At 37.8% G+C, this 17,144-nt stretch overlaps 1 protein-coding gene across 3 annotated transcripts in view; it reads left to right on the top strand.

Annotated features, from left to right (window-relative positions):
- The window catches only part of ints8 (integrator complex subunit 8), a 170,438-nt gene that overhangs the window by 137,122 nt on the left and 16,172 nt on the right, over window positions 1-17,144 (top strand). For all 3 annotated transcript variants that reach the window (XM_067426379.1, XM_067426378.1, XM_067426381.1), the window contains 4 exons: window positions 2,930-3,051; window positions 4,420-4,604; window positions 4,772-4,805; window positions 4,910-4,969. In XM_067426379.1, the coding sequence (XP_067282480.1) occupies window positions 2,930-3,051; window positions 4,420-4,604; window positions 4,772-4,805; window positions 4,910-4,969 (401 nt within the window). The remainder of the gene's footprint in view (window positions 1-2,929; window positions 3,052-4,419; window positions 4,605-4,771; window positions 4,806-4,909; window positions 4,970-17,144) is intronic.

The following is a 17,144-nucleotide window of genomic DNA, read 5'->3' as shown; positions in this document are numbered from 1 at the left end:
TAAATAATACCTGTAAAATTATAAAGCTCAAAGTTCAATGCCAAGCTAGATATTTTATTTAACAGAAGTTCCCTTTCAAAGTCTACAGCGAACAGCCGGCTTGGACTACAGCAGGAAGCGCAGGGATGTAATGACATCACTAGAACAGTTTGTTGACTAACCCTCCGCCCACAAGAACACGCAAAATAGGGGGCGTGGTCTCGTTGCTTGGAAGAGGTGGGCCAGAGCACGGATCAGTTGGACTTGGGCGCGGTTCACATGCAGTGTGAGCGTTAACCGTGCTGGAGTCCGTAATCAAAGCTGCAAAGTCCTTGCTGCACTTCAGCTGGTACCTTGCAAACCTCATAATACGAGCAGCACGATTACGTGAACATTTTCGCGCCACTAAGGCGACACATCTGTTTAAAAACAGGCTGTGAGAGGGCTGTGGACCAAACGACACAAAATTATCCACAAAGAAAAAAGAGCGATGGATTCCATTGTGTTCAGAGAGCGCCGCTCTTCCTGTTTATCCCAAAACCGTCGCACCATAATGACGTAAGCGTTCTCCGGCAGGAATGCTGAAACCCTATGTGAGGAGGGGGGAGGGGGGAGGGGGGACAATCGTACTCGGGCCCGGTTCATGGAAACCGTGCCTAGTGTGAGTACACCCTTATATTCATTCATTACACACAGACTGATATATTTCAAATGTTTATTTCTTTTAATTTTGATGAGTATAACTGACAACTAAGGAAAATCCCAAATTCAGTATATCAGAAAATTTGAATATTACTTAAAGGTGCCCTAGAATGAAAAATTTAATTAACCTTGCCATAGTGAAATAATAAGAGTTCAGTACATGGACATCAATCTCATGAATCAAAAACACCACGGAAAAATAAGTGCTTCTCAGCATAAACGCAACTGTGATGCAAGCTTTGGGGATTATTTACATGCACGCTCCCAGCATTTGCATCTGTCCAAACATGTTCATTGGCAGAACTGACATACTGGGACTGCAGGTAAACAAGACACTGGAGGATAGCAAAAATATCTCTCATGAGTCATGACACGCACCTTTAAGACCGATACAAAGGAAGGATTTTTAGAAATCTTGGCCAAATGAGAAGTATGAGCATGTACAGCACTCAATACTTAGTTGGGGCTCCTTTTGCCTGAATTACTGCAGCAATGCGGCGTGGCATGGAGTCGATCAGTCTGTGGCACTGCTCAGGTGTTATGAGAGCCCAGGTTGCACTGATAGTGGCCCTCAGCTCTTCTGCATTGAAATATATCAGTATGTGTGTAATGAATGACTATAATTTACAAGTTTCACTTTTTGAATGGAATTCAATTTTTTATGATATTCTAATTATATGACCAGCACCTGTATATTTAACAATTCAGTACAAATAAAGTAACAAAAATATATATTTTAATGTTATAATAATAATTTGATAATCTATAAAAATGTATTCAACAGAATAGAAATAAATGGTTAATGACCCAATTAGTTTTCCTCTTCTGCCATCTACTAGCTATAGTGGTAATTTCTTTGTTTTTTATTTTAATTTTAATTGTGAAAGGAATTCATAAATAATAATCTATGTAAGATTCTGGTCAAAACTGGTACTGCAATCACTATCCCCCCTCCCCCTGACTCGAGGTTGCCAGATAGGCTTCAGGATCCAGCAGGAACGTTTGTAGCTACAGCTGTGGTAACTTGAACAAATCTGGCAACCCGGATGCCGAAACACTACTGACTTTGTGATTGGTAGATCGGTGGACGGTGGCGCTTCAGGTCAGAATGCAACATATCAACATCAGTTGAGGGTTTCAACAACAACTTTCAAATGACAATATCCTAGCTGGACTACTGTTGTCAGTGCCGCTAGTATTTGAAATTAACATGATTTCTTAATGTCTAGTGACATATCAGGGGCATTTTATGATTAATTGAAATACATTTCTTACATACAGTTCCTTTAACGTCCTAATGTTATTTTGATACTCGCCGTATACACAACAGGTGAATATAAAGGAATGATGTTAACCCGAAACGTTAGCCCGGAACTATCTATCTCGGAAAACCTGCTTCCTTAAAGGGACTGCGTCTGGGTGAATGTCTCTTACAGTTTAACTTGTTGGTCACCACACTAGCGTATACAGAACTGAACACAAGAAAGAAGTTTTAAAAATGTATGGTGTCCGTAAATTGCGTTTGAGGATCAATTTGTGTATAAATGTACCATTTTTTTAACCAACATTTTCCTCTTCTGATGTCATTTCTCATAGCGAGAAATTACTAATGTAGTAATTAAATATTTGTTTCGTTCTCCCCAAAGCTAATCTATTTAGCTGTAAATCATTAAACTGTTACAATGCCTTAGAAGTCTGTCCGAAATTAGTTTTGTGAGGTGCCTTACAAGCCATTGTCTGTTAAGGCAGCTAGGCAACGAGTCAGTTTTCGTACGCAGTCTCTGTTTTTCAACAGCTCTGGCCAAAACGTGATTGGTTGGCGCAAGAATGTGCTACGATTGGGCATCACAATATGGCCGTTATCTGATTGTCTTAAGTTTACGGTGGGTGGAGTCTACCTATTTGTAGATTTGTGTCTAGACGCTAGAAATGTTTCAAAATCCACACGCTGTGCTGCGATTAACAGCATCCCTCAATGCAGAGTAAGCGTATCAACAAATACACAGAAAGCGATTCACAAATGAATGAAAGTCAGAGTTTTTTGTGTGATGTACAAACATATGTGTGGATATTTTTTCTCTCTCACAAATGTCTGTTTGTGAAACTAAATAATTTTTGTGAAACTCCTGCATATATTTGGAATAACGCAACAATTCTACCCCCATTTTATTCTAATGATATTGGATGAAATAGAATTAATATTTTCAGAGAGGATGCTGTATTTTCTTAGTGTTCTTGATGTCCACAGATCTCCCGCTGCGTCAGGTTGTTGGTGAGGAATGTGTTGTGTTTATGCTTAACTGGAGGGAAAATGAGTATCTGACACTGCAGGTGCCCCAGTCACTGGTCAACAACAATCCATATATAAAGGTATTTGGACTCTCCCCACAAACTGCTCATACTTTATTCAGACAGTTGGACATTTATATATACACACACGCATATATACATGCATAGCCTGTTTTAGGAACGTAAGATTTTAGAATTATCTAAATGCTCTGTTTTTTGTAATGTGTAATAAGCTATATAAATAAAGGTAATTTGAAGTTTGATTATATTTTGATTATAAAGTCTAATAAGTTTAATTGTTACTATAATATAGTAATTTATTTCAGTATGAAAAAAAAATGTTATACAGTGATTAATGCAACATATAATAAAGGCAACAAAATGCTACCATACTGTATAAATCAGGGTTGTCCAAACTCCGTTTGTCCTAGAGTGCCTAGAGTTTAGCTCAAAACGGCCATGCTTGCAAGGTAGTACTTTTTCAAAATTCAGGAACTTTAGGGCTGGGACTTGGGCGCTGAACATGCCTATTGGTTGAGCTCACAAAGCATTGTATTTCAACCTGTTGCGGTGCATGTAGTTAGAGCAATTTACTATTCAAATCAACAATTGAGTTTGTTCATAGTACTTTAGACTGGAAACGCAGACAGCAGCAGGTCTGGGGGAAAAAGAGTTCCTGGGACACATTGTTCCGGGTAATTTTGGTGGAAACAGGGCTTTACTATGACCTTGTGAGGCACTGATTAGCTAATTCAGGTGGGTTTATTTGGGGTTTGAGCTAAACTTTGAAGGACAGCGGCCCTCCAGGACAGAGTTTCGAGACTGTTAATGCTGCGAATTTAATCCATATGAGTCCGAGCCAGATTTGGGGCCCTTTAGAAATGTTGACATGATTTGACATGTGATTTTTTCAATTACATAAAAAGAATATTTGTTTTCAATTTGATTTACATTATTGAACCTGACATTTCAACATTTCTTAAGACATGTTTGTTCGACAAGTATTCACTAAGTTACAGTTCATTTTCCGTAGAGTATCAGATTGGACTTTATTGAGAGAGAGGCTGCAGATCATTTGTTTTCTTTATTTTGCAAAAAGCACACCATTTTGTTTTTATTGTGAGTGTACACAAGTAGAAATGTAATTGATTATAATGATGTATAACACTTGCCTGTATGACAAATGTACTCAAAGGTATTTTGAGTCTCCTTTGCACTAAGAAAAAAGTGAGTGACTAACGGGTTCGGTTGTGCCGACGCGACTTTCGACCTCTAAGGGTTAAATAATATAGTAAAACAATATTGATTCTATTACAATATTGATTCAATTCTATTAATAGAATTGGGGAAAATGTGCTGAATTTTTCATAATGAATATTTAAATCTAGGCAGGTCTAGATTTTTACCTCAGGTTGTTTGGTTTTATTTTTCACCTTGTATCTTGTGCAGCTGGGGCAGCTGATAGCGTCCACCTGCAAGGAGCTGCCAGGACCTAAAGAGAGCAGACGCACAGCTAAGGAACTCTGGGAAGTGGTGGTGCAAATCTGCAGTGTTTCCAGCCAACACAAACGCACCAATGAGGGTAGAGTGAGCCTTCTCAAACAGAGAGAGTCCTCCCTCGGCATCCTACCCCGGTGAGACAGAGGGCATAGGCCATTATATCATACATGGGGAATCATTCTATATATCCTGCCATAGATGACTTCCTAAAAAAAAAAAAAAAAAAATCAGTTTCATTGCAATAAATTGTAATATGTTAAATAATTCTACATGTCATGTTAATGCATTTTTTGTGGTTTAGGAACAAATTCATGACTTTTATGAAGAAACTACGGGTAAGTGTAACATTGCGTAGTACATAACATTATTAAGTCAATTGTAAATATTGGGAACTTCCATTTAATCTACTAATATAATGTTTTCTTTTGTTTTGTTTTAGGAGCCACTGGTTTTGACAACACTCATCTCTTTGTTTGTGCGGCTGCACAGTATTGTACGGGTATGTGCTAACCAATGTAGATGAAATTACTTCATACAATTACTAATTACTTTTTCTAGATTGTTATTAGGATTGTTAAATATATTGTTACTACCGGTAATAGTTGGTGCTAAAAAAGTTGACTGTACCTGTTGCATTCGGGAACCCACTGCAGGATGCTGTTTTTAAATGCTCTCGTTCGTGCTTGTTTGAGCGCTCTCTGAGCATAAAAAGTTTCTATTAGCAGCATGTTTTTACAAGTGTTCCGCATTGTAGCCAATCACACTCATATCTGAATGCGTGTAGAAACGTAACTCAGGATAGGCTACTTGTCTGTTGCCTGACTACCTGTTTCTCTGTAGCTGGCTAAGCATGCTATTTGAGCTACGTAAATTCAAAAATTAATAATAAAACTAAATGAAATATCTGATCACCCTGCATAACGTCACTATTTATGTCTCATGTTGTCTGTAAACACATTTAAATTTACATTCCACAATGTTAACTGAAACCATACCTACTGGCTGGCCCAGATTGGCACAGAATGGAACATTTAAGAAAAGTGAATTGTTTGGCCTGACAGTAGAAACACAATGTAAATAAGAAATAAGAAATCCTAGCCAACAATTAGAACAGCTGCTTTTATTATAGCAAAAATTTGAGTGCAGAATTCATTGAGCTTGCAGTTTAAAGATTGACAGCCTTAGTGATTATAAAGGGAGTGCTCTTCTCTTACTTTCTGTTTATTACCCCTTCTAAGTCTGGATACAAGTTTAGTTTTCATGCTGCCACAGCAAACTTTCTAGATTGATAACCATATTTAAACCCCCCTGGGGACCCAGGGTAGAATAGGTCCCTAGGCTGATCGCAAGAGGCGACAAATGGGGTGACTTTTTGGCGTAAGTTGCAACCTGTGATTTCTACCGTCATCTTATTACAGTATGTGTGTGTGTGTGTAGGGGGTCTCTCTCACTCTGTCACCTTGTCTCTTGTTTTTTCATAATTTAACCCTTTCATATCATAGGCTATCAGCAATATCTATCACTTTGTTATGAATATATATATATATATATATATATATATATATATATATATATATATATATATATATATATATATATATATATATATATATATATATATATATATATATATGTATATGTGTGTGTGTGTGTGTGTATATATATACCCATTTTATCCTAATACTTTTAATTGTTTTCTATTACATGGGCTTTAAAGAAGGTCATGTGCTGTGTTTGCAAAGATCACGTATGACACCTCTTTAAACAAATTATTTATTGATAGAATTCAAATGGATAAAATTTTTTCACATGATTTTATAAAAGTAGCTGTTTATAATAAACTTCCATAATTTATATGCACGCATATTACTCTTACCTGACACTGATATTAAAATCATTGTTGCGGTCTCTGTGATTTGGCTTAATTTATTTTTAAGAGAAGTGTAAGGATAATACAAGTTCAGCATTTGGACAGTATTCTGCACTCATTTTGAAATTGACATTTGACATCATCTGACATAAAATTAATGAATAAAATGTAATTGATCTCAGAGATGTGACTGTTGTGGTTCCTGGTCATAGCAGCACCAGTTGCTGCAGTTAATGAGGTGAATTCAAATGACTTTGACATAGTCCCTTTATTTATTTTTCCATTATTAAATGCCTATTGGCCTGGGCCGGCTTGGGCCCGTCATTGCTTCTCGCAGCTTTAATTGTTATTGATATTGTTAAGGGTTTCCAGCTTATGACCCAGGACCAGTAGTGAAGAAATTAAGACACGTCAGGATTGCAATTAATTAAAAGAAAAAGTTTGCAGTTTCAAAAGCAGAAGCCAGCTTCAAGTCTCACAAGGAGTTCGTAGGCCGCGCTCCCGATCTCACCGTCATTCTCAACACTGATCTGGTACATAGAATATTGCGCAGATACACAGTCTCTCCAAGGTTGGAGCTGATTAAGCTCTAGTTCTAACCAGTTCTAACCAAAACATTCTGATAACGTGCTTTCTTTAAGTGAGAGGGACACACAATAGTACAGGCAATATTCATCTTGAGTCTTTAGTGTTTCAGTAAAAGGAAATATAAAAGGAATAAAATATAATAAATTAAATGAAAGACAAATCCATATTTCATCTCTGGAAGCCGGGCTAAGTGAGCAAACCCTGTTACTGCACTCCTGACATGTTAGGTGTGTGTGATGCCTCAAAAATCCAAACACACAACCTTGTTGCAAATGTTTAGTGACACATCACACTAGGGCTGGGCAATATGACGATATTATCATATATCGACGATGTCTCGCAAATATGTCGATATCGATAACAGTCAGTGTTATCAGACGATAATCAACATCATAAAAATGACGACTGATAAACTCACAGGACATTGCGTTGCCAAATACATCATAAATAGTAGTTTCCATACACTCACCTTTTTAGTGTTTTTGATGCATAACTACAGTAGCCTATATGTGTTAAAGCAAAACATTGAATTATGGATAAGACGTTGGTTGTGTTTTCATTATACACGCGCAAAGAGAAGCACATTGGCTTGGCTAAATGTTTTAAAACGCTCTAAAAATATTATTGGCTATTAGGCTAAATTATAAATATAATAGCCTATTACATTAATCAAACATGGAAACCTGGAAAACATTTAAAATAGCCTACTTACGCTAAAAATAAAACGAGAGAGAAACCTTTGGGGGAAAAAATAGCTCAACCGAAAAAAATAGCTCAACCTTAAACGGTTGAAAATGTCTATAAAAGCTAACCATAGGCCTGTATTTTGAATACTATAAAATAAAGGTGTTAGAATAAAATTATTATAATATAAAAAATGAAAGAAAAATATATTAAAGTGATGTAAAAATGCGCGTTAAACTCACAGCTCGTGCAGTGATGGAGTGCAGTATTCTGAACAGAAACGCATGAGCTGCTCGCGTCAACACTGCACTTTGCTTAATTACATATTTTCGTTTCGAATCGCTTCGTTTAAAAGTGGACATTTTAAGCTTTCTATGAGCATATTTCTCTTGTCTGTGAGGCAAGTAGCCTGCTGCGTTTCGGTTTATTTATGAGACGCGCTCCAGTTCATAAGAAATTAAAGCGATCACTCCCGCGACTTCGACACGATTCATGTCTTCCATTTGCATATTATTTATTAAACCCAGGCAATTGGCCAAAGAAACCTTTATTAAAATTAAGATACAATTTAAACAAAACGAAAGAATGCTTTCTACAAAACAAACCTTAATATTAAACCAAATATAACCACCAAAAGCATTTCTGACTCACTCGCATCTTTGCACTTATCATAATCAGATGAAATGTAAAAATACTATTATAATAGGCCTATTCAAACATAATATGCAAAAAGAAAGAAGACAAACATTGTTTAATGGCTACAACAAAGTGAGCTACAGATAAATGTCTGAGCTGGATTTAATTATTATACAGATGAGCGGTTCACGAGCGCGCCTGCGGATTATTGAGCTCAGTCAAGCCAAGTCAGTTTATTTATTATATAGTTCTTTTACAATGACGATTGTTTCAAAGCAGCTTCACAGTGTTAAACAGGACAATATTGCAGCAAAATTTGATTTCCAGTCGTTCTGGGAAAACAGTGATGTTATCAGCTTATTTCGTTAATTTTAGTTTTTAACATGACTCACACCGGTCCGCTTCGCTCATTACATGCTCGTTCTCATAATTACAGTTAATGGGCCGGGCCGGGCAAGGCTCGGACACAACGAGCACAAGCTCCGGTAGGGTCGGGCTTGATTTTTTGAGCACGATCTAAGCTCTAATTGACATTTATGGTGTCATTGCTGCAGAAGCGGCTGCAGAGCGCGGCTCAAATGAGGCCCCTACTGCTGGGTAGTGTACGTGGATATGGCTGCGGAGATTAGTGGTTCACTTATTCTTTTTTTTCTTCTTTTTTTTGCACAGCCTGCAGATAACCTCTGTTGGATCCACTGGTTCACCATTTGCATTTGGTTTAAATCCATAATACTGCCAAATTACTGATGTACATCTTTGTGGCAGGGGAGTACAATCTTTTCTTGGATATTAAGCGTTGTCCTCCATTTTATGCCAGGAAAATTTTGTGGCGCGCAGGGGAGTGCGGAGTAGATGATGATATCGGATATCGCAATATTTTTTGAAGGCGATTATCGCCCCCCAAAATTTAACATATCGCCCAGCCCTACATCACACATCCCTAGGCCAGGCCCTCAGTCACTCCTCAGAGACCAAATATACACTTTAGAAAACAAGAAACTAAAAGCAAAATCATAACTGGATAGAATCATTATAATAATATCGGAAGGTAAATATTGATTAAAGTTTTGATTATAAAGTTATTTAGGATATAAATTTATACAGGTATATAAGCGGCAGTGTATTTCAGAATTCCCCTTTCAATATATATGCCTGATTTTGTATAGTGATTGTTTTTAAGATAAAATTGTTAAATTATTGTAAACAATGGTAGTGAAGTGATACTGCTTTGATTTGTCTTTATTTGATAGGGACAATGTTCATTGATCAACAACAGGTTACTTGCTGTTGAGTATCAAGCCAGCTAACAAGCCATAGTTAGCTACAAGTGCTAATTTCCATCTGTTGTCCCCAGCCAGATCGTATAGGCACCCTAAAATAAAAAAGTCAAAAATACATATAAGATTTAACAAATGCAGTAGCAATGTAATAAATACAGAAGAACTTTTAAAACAATGTAAGAAGACACTCAAATAGACAAAATACACAAACAAACAAACACAATAATATATTTAAGCAAAGTGTATTTATGGGCTTAAGTATTTGGTGTGTGGTTACAATTGTAAATATAGCTGCAAGCAGCCATTATCGGGGCCAAGCGCAAAGAAGAAGACAAGACATGCCAGCATGGCTGGAAGTCTCAAACCAACTGCAACAATGAGCCATTAAAGACCTATTAAGTTGATTTTAGGCAAAATAGCAGTACACTTTTAAATGCAGTCAATAATAATGGTTTATCACTTTCGACCAAAAGGTGGCACTGTTACGAAACTGATGTAGTGTAGTCAGACTGAGGTGGCAATGACACATGCAAAGTTTGGTGTCAATATGTCAAACCATTGCAGAGATAGTCTCAAGAGTATTTTTTTGCATCATAGGTCAACTGCGTTGCTGTGGTATATGACAACTGTTTTGTCTATCAACACGAAATCCATAATTATTTGTTGACATGGTCTGAAGACGATACGATTAAATTTTGGTCAAAACTGGGCAAACGGTCTAGGACGAGTTTGAAAAAGTAGGTTTTTAACCAAAAACAAGATAGAGGGCAGAGAGGTTTGCCAAATATGGACAAAATTGGTATCTATGTTCTCGACAGGAGCCAATGAATGTATTATGACCAGTCTCATTACAATACAATAATTGAATAAAAAGTTATTAGCATTTTTGTACACTTTATTAGAACATTTGTTAACAAGGTGGCGCTGCCCGAAAACTTGTTGAGTACCTTCAGGGCATGGAGCAGTAGACGCATACTGAGTTTTGTAATTATACACTAATGCATTCGTAATAGGGGTGTCCATGGTTAACCGATTGACCGATTAACCGTTAAAAATTGCGTAACCGAGTGAAACATTTTGCTCGGTTAAGGGGCGTCAATGACGTGCTTTGAATTTAGTTGTAATATATGTTTGCACCCCTAGAGACTGCCAGAGCGCTCCCAGACATTTGTAATATCCACAAGAAGTCGTCATGACCAGCTTTCTAAGCGGGCAAAGAAAGCGTGGGAGCACTTTAAAAATGAGAGTGACGGGGCAAAATGCAAGTATTGCAATGCAGTGCTTACCGCATTTTTCAGGCTATAAGTTGCTCCGGACTATGAGTCGCATCAGTTAAAATATGCGTCATGAAGAGGAAAATAACATACCTCGCACTGGACTAAAAGTCGCATTAGGGCAGAAGCAGAGCGGGAGCCGCGCGCGCTGTGCATAACGGATCAGAAGAAAGAAAGTTTGAAGTGAGAAACTTGTGAATGACTAGAGAAAAGCAGACGTTACTTTAACTGTAATGAAGAAAACAAAAAAGCTAATCGCGGACTGAAAGCAAGATGGCCAGAGCTGAAGGGACGAGTCCACAGATGCTTGAACTCTGCCGGGAGAGGTTCAGCCGCGCGAGTCAAACGCTGTGTCTGTGTGAATCATTCTCGGCTGCATATTTTACTACATGCCCTAATCATGCAGGCGCCCTCGCGGCCACTCGCATTGCTCGTGAACTGGAGCGCATCTCATCCTAATTTAACGAAACTCAGCGTACGCCTCGCAGACATGAAATAGATCGTAAGAAACTTGAAATGTCTTTTAACAATTTAAAACGAAAAGAAATAGGCTACTCTCTGATTATGTAATCCATGGTGTGCATTTCTCTATATAGGCGCGTTCACTACGGAGATGGTGGTCGTCAAATTAATAAGCTAAAAATAACCCTGACGCACACTATGGTTAACCGAGTATTAACCTCTAAGGGCCTCGGTTAACGGTTAATGAAAAACTTGAAAACGTGCAGCCCTAATTCGTAAAGTATAGCATTAGCATTTTATACCCTAATACTGCATTGAAGTCAATGGGAATTTCATGTTTTGTTCTATTATAGCGCCACCAAGAGGCACAATCCCACCAATTTTTATGTCCTCAGAGTGAGCCCATACATATGTGTGTCGAGTTTGGTGAAAATATCTCATTTTGTTTTGGAGTTATAAACAGTTGTATGAAAAAACACTTAAAAAATGACTGACACCTGACTTTGATTGGATTTTACTACCCCTTACTATCAATATTTTGACATTTGGGCATTAGCGTATAGCGATCAACCTATGTTTCCGAACTTCTGGCGCTGGTTTTGTCTCGATCGGAATGAAAATATGGAATGAACTACTAGATATATCACATATTTTAATAAGTAAAATGAGTTTTAAAAGGAAGGGACATTTAATGGGATTTGTATGTTTCATTTTATTGTTGTTGATTTAATTAGGGCCCGAGCACTGATGGTGGTCTACATGTCAATATTTAGTCAGTTATATTGTCACCTGTGGGCAAGAGCAGTGTTGGGAATGTTACTTTAAAAAAGTAATTAGTTATAGTTACTCACTACTTGTTCCAAAAAGTAACCGAGTTAGTAACTAAATTACTCTATAATAAAAGTAACTCGTTACCAGGGAAAGTAACTATTTTCGTTATTGTACAGAAAAAAAGTTGCTATAAGTCATATAATTTTGATATTTTTTTAACCAGTTTTCACAAGTCAGTTGAAATTAGTAGAACAGACAAGTGTTTATAACTTTTTTTAAATGTTCAAATATGTAAAATAACTTGGATGCCCCAATATTAAATGTTAAATGAATGAAATGGACACTAAATAGAATAAATTATTATTGTAAAACTGTACCTTGATCTACACTATTTTAATGTTGCTGTGGGGACACCTATCAAATTCAATACATTATTGTAAATATCAGTACAATAGTGGAACAATAAAACAAAATAGATTGTTTAGAACTGCAGTATTTATTGCACAGACCCCAACTGGCCATCAAATAAATCAAAAATAAATTATGCTCTTTAAGAAAAGTATACCAAAAATAGAAAATTATAATAATAAATAATATATTAGCCTAATTTAAATATACTCTTTGTAGTGCTCATTAAAATTCTAAAACTGTCACACAACTGGTAAACATACTGTAGCCTGCTTGAAGTATTGTCTTACAAGAGTAAATAGTTTAATTAACAAGAAATGCTCTCAAGTCTTGTTTGTATGGTGGGCTTACCCACTTTCTCGAGAGAACCTAGCTTTGGTGTCTTTAATGTCGTGGCTCTGTCTGATTCTTTGGTAGTGGAGATCACGTTATAAATTCCGTTCACCGACGAGGAGAGACTCTTCCTGGGCAAGTTGCTTGTTACATAAACATTCTTACCTTTCTCCTCAACGAGGGAAAAGTAGTGCTTATACTTCCAGTTTGCGAAAGCTACCTTTGAAGTCATTGGACATGCCATCGCTCTGACTCCTGGTAACTGGTCGCGTGCGTGTCTCACACACACACACATACACACACACACACACACACACACACACACACACACACACACACACACACACAGCTGCAGGTCTGCTGACAGAGTGCGCGCCTGTTCTGATGAAAACCGCTTCAGTGAGCGTAATTATAGTAACGCTACATTTTATTCTCAGTAACGGTAACGGCGTTGTAACGGGGGAAACAGTAATTCGTTTGATTACTTGTTACTGAAAATATCAGCGCCATTAGTAACGCTGTTTATCTATAATGCCGTTATTCCCATCACTGGGCAAGAGTAAACTGTGATTAACTGCTTATTAAGATTGAACCAAAACAACATCATATTTGGTAAGTCTAATAGTTATAAGCCTTAGTGATGTTAAATTTCAAAGATCTTGTTGAACGTCGTGTCCGTGGTATCCTGACAAAGTCTGATGTTTCGGCAAAATTTTAGTTATTCATAGTGCCACTAGCTGGTCAATTCAAGTCGCCTTTATTTATATAGCACTTTAAACAAGTCCAGTTTCAAAGCAGCTTCACAGTGTGAACAGGAAACTAATGCAACAGATTTTGTACAACTGCTCTGTTGAAAACGGTGATGTTATCCAGCTAATTTCAGTTATCATGTAGTGTCAATGCGGGCAGATCGGTAATATAGTTGAAATGTAGGTGCAACTGAGCAAGCCAAGCCAAAGGCAATGGTGGCAAGGAACCAAAATTCCTTCAGGGCCAGGATGGAGGAAAAAAAATCTTGGGAAAAACCAGGCTTAGTCGGGGTGCCAGTTCTCCTCTGGCCAACGAACAAACAGTGTATGGTTATTATTTTGCGTATAACAGTGTATGATTCTTTTTTACCTTTTAAACTGGCAACATTACAGTTCAGAAGTCATATTAGATAAATAGATATTCGTAAGATTATTTGATAGATGTCGTGCCAGAGACAGGTTTATAAGGAAGTCTTTTCGAGTCTGCATTTACAGGGCAGAGTTTAATTGACACACACTCTTCAGACATTTCAGGGATGCATTGGTCATGTCCTGGCACAGGTCCACCCTCTGATCAGAGTACAGCCCAGTAGCAGGAAGTGTGGCAAATACAAATGATTGATATAGTCCTCCTATTTTTATATACTTAAATGCATATTGCCCACCTTGCTCTGTGTGTGTTCCTACAACCACAAGGTAATGGTGGCACAGTTGCTAGGACCCTTTCATTCCTCTTGCAGCTTTAATGTAGTTTTGTATTTTTTACTTTTTGGGACCTCAGGAAGAGCCACTGCCTAGGTATTGGCTAATGGGGATCCAAATAAACAAATAAACTTATATCATAGATGGGAAAGAGCATTCATGGGTAATTTAACTAAGGAAAAATGTTTTTTGACAGTTATGACATATCATAGCTTTTTTAGGAGTCCTCAAAGGGTCCATACATATATGTCAAATGTGTTGTAAATATCTAATTTTCTTTTAAAGTTATAGCAAAATATATTTATGAGAGCATGCGCTGCATTGATTGGATATTTTTTTCTTCCAAAATGTTGGCTTTGTTTTGGTCATTATTGTTTAGCTATTGACCTATGTAAGTATTCAGAATTTCCTATTGTGGTTTTGTTTTAATTGGACTGTTTCCTACATTCGCAAAGGTTTTTATGTGCGAAACTACACCTTTTTACAAACCATAAGGTGAAACAGGGAATGTTTGGTATTATTGGACTCGGCAAGGATTCAGGAGTCTAAGGAAGTGAATACTGTGAAAAACACTGGCTTGAAAATTCTCATGCTCCTTCAGGGCATTGCGCCAATGAAGTATACTGGGTTTGCGATACGCCAGTGTCCTCATAGACTATCATGGAGCCCAGGATAAAGACAATGAATTCCCATTTTCATCTGACTAATGTTTTTGTGCGTATATTGCCAGTTTCATGTGTTTTTCCCCTGTTATAGCTCCTCCAAGTGATCAATCGTTGCGATTTTTTTTCATGTGATCTCAGACTGATCTCCCTCACATGTGACCTTAATTTGGCGGAAATATCTTGTTCTGTTTACAAGTTATAGCCATTTTATTAAATAAGGTCCCGGTCACATCAAACATTTTGGCTCCCCTTAGCGACCATGAATCAAAATGGTTTTTTTTTTTTTGTGATAATTATTGATAGTCTCTCTCCAGAGAACATTTCTGCAGTGGTTTGGTTCCGATCAGTCAAATAAGCTGGGAGTAATTTGCAAAAGTAGGTTTTACAAAAAAACTTAAATATATTGAAATTGGCGCCTGAAGGGCGAGCAAATCTGAGGCATGCATTTTGTCTGTCTCGAGCCAAGGATTCCAGCGATATAAGACACTCAGGCTACGCCTTACGGTTGAGGAGTTATGAGCAGTTACGTACTTTTGGTCGCAGTTTCGTACTTTTGATCACTGTAGCGCCCCCGTTAGGCCGATTGGGGCGGGCTTTGGTGACGTCTGCAGTGGTTGTGAGTACTACCAGCCCTGAAAGTTTCAAGTCTCTTACGGTTTGGTCTGCCCGAGCAGTTTTAGCTGGAAAATGATGCATCATGGGTAGGGCTGGGATAAACGATTATTTTTAAACGATTAATCTAGCGATAATTTTTCCGGTGCACCGATTAATCTAACGGTTAATTTTTCCTGTCCGATTCAGTTATGATTCGATTCGATTACCGATTATCTCCCCATTAATGTTGATTTAATTATCTGAATGAAAAAACAAATTCCTTAACATTGCAATATATGTTTATTGCTCTTAAAATTCCAAAGTAAGACTATACAATAGCAATGCATTCAATAAAACCTTGAAAACATAAAGTAGGCTACACACACACACACACACACACACACACACAAATAAATAAGTATAAACCTACAACAAAGAAACACATTATACGATTTTTATATGTATGCAACCCAGCCTACAGGCTATGCCCATCGATCAAATATCAACAAGTTGGTTAATCAAATCCGGGGACACACTGCAAGCGTGAGCGTCTCGGCTGCGTGGTGTGTCTGTTTTTGTTTCGGCTCCCATGTTAACAGGTTGGAGTTTGCACACTGCCTGTGACGCGCGGAAAACGCGTGCATGCTAGAAATAGAAGAGCGCCTATATTTCACTTGTGTTGGGAGTGTCTCCAGGCAAACATGTTTATATATCATTTTGACATGAATACATGATATTAAATTACATTTTCATGTTTAAAAGTCTGTAGGTTTACATAAATGCAGATATAGGCCTAATTGTAATAATAAAAAACGTCAATTATCGATTTTGAAATATTGCAACTGTCAACACAGAATGAAATATTCTGTAGCCTATTTTGCCGTCAATACCATAGATATGTGGCTACTGCCGACATTGGCTTTGCTGTATCAGTAGGCTATTTATGTTTAACATTAGGAATAGGGCTTCCCTCCGCATCAATAGCAGCAGCATGTAGAGTGCTTTATGGGCGCCAATATTCCGCTGAAAACAGGAATAGTCCTGGGAAGAAACTGCTCACTTAGAGGATGGATACCCTCGGTCACATCAGCGCGATTAGACATTGAACATTTTACATTTAAAACAGCTTATTATGTAGGTAGCTAATGTGCCCGATGCTTTCACTTGATGCAAACGTTTGTTTTTGTGATTAAAATACATAAAATATTACCAAAACATCTGTCTTCCTGTGTGCAGAAATTTGTTTATGTAGCCATGACAACAAAACGCGTGCGCGCACGGAGCAAGCGCTCTTAACACAGACGCGCATGCCTGTGATGCTCCGTGCGCACCGCGCGCCAACCCCATAGACTGTGGCCAACCCGCAAGCCTTGCACTTCTGAAAGTCCGAGGAGCCACTCGTGTTGCTACCATAGATATACATAATAAATAATATACATAATTACATAATATACTTTATGTATATCTATGGTTGCTACTACTCTCCGGCGCTGCCATCTTTATTTTGAGTCTGACGAATCGACGCGCATATTTTGCATCGACGTATTTTTTGCGTCGACGCCATCGATGTCTCGTGAGTTGTCCCAGCCCTAATCATGGGGAAATGAATAGTTCTGTAAGGCCGCCCAAATCGTCCCAATGAAGGCTAACGATCGGCG

Source organism: Pseudorasbora parva, chromosome 19 (assembly GCF_024679245.1).
Source record: "Pseudorasbora parva isolate DD20220531a chromosome 19, ASM2467924v1, whole genome shotgun sequence".
NCBI classification, from domain to species: domain Eukaryota; kingdom Metazoa; phylum Chordata; class Actinopteri; order Cypriniformes; family Gobionidae; genus Pseudorasbora; species Pseudorasbora parva.
This window is presented reverse-complemented; position numbering and strand designations above follow the sequence as displayed.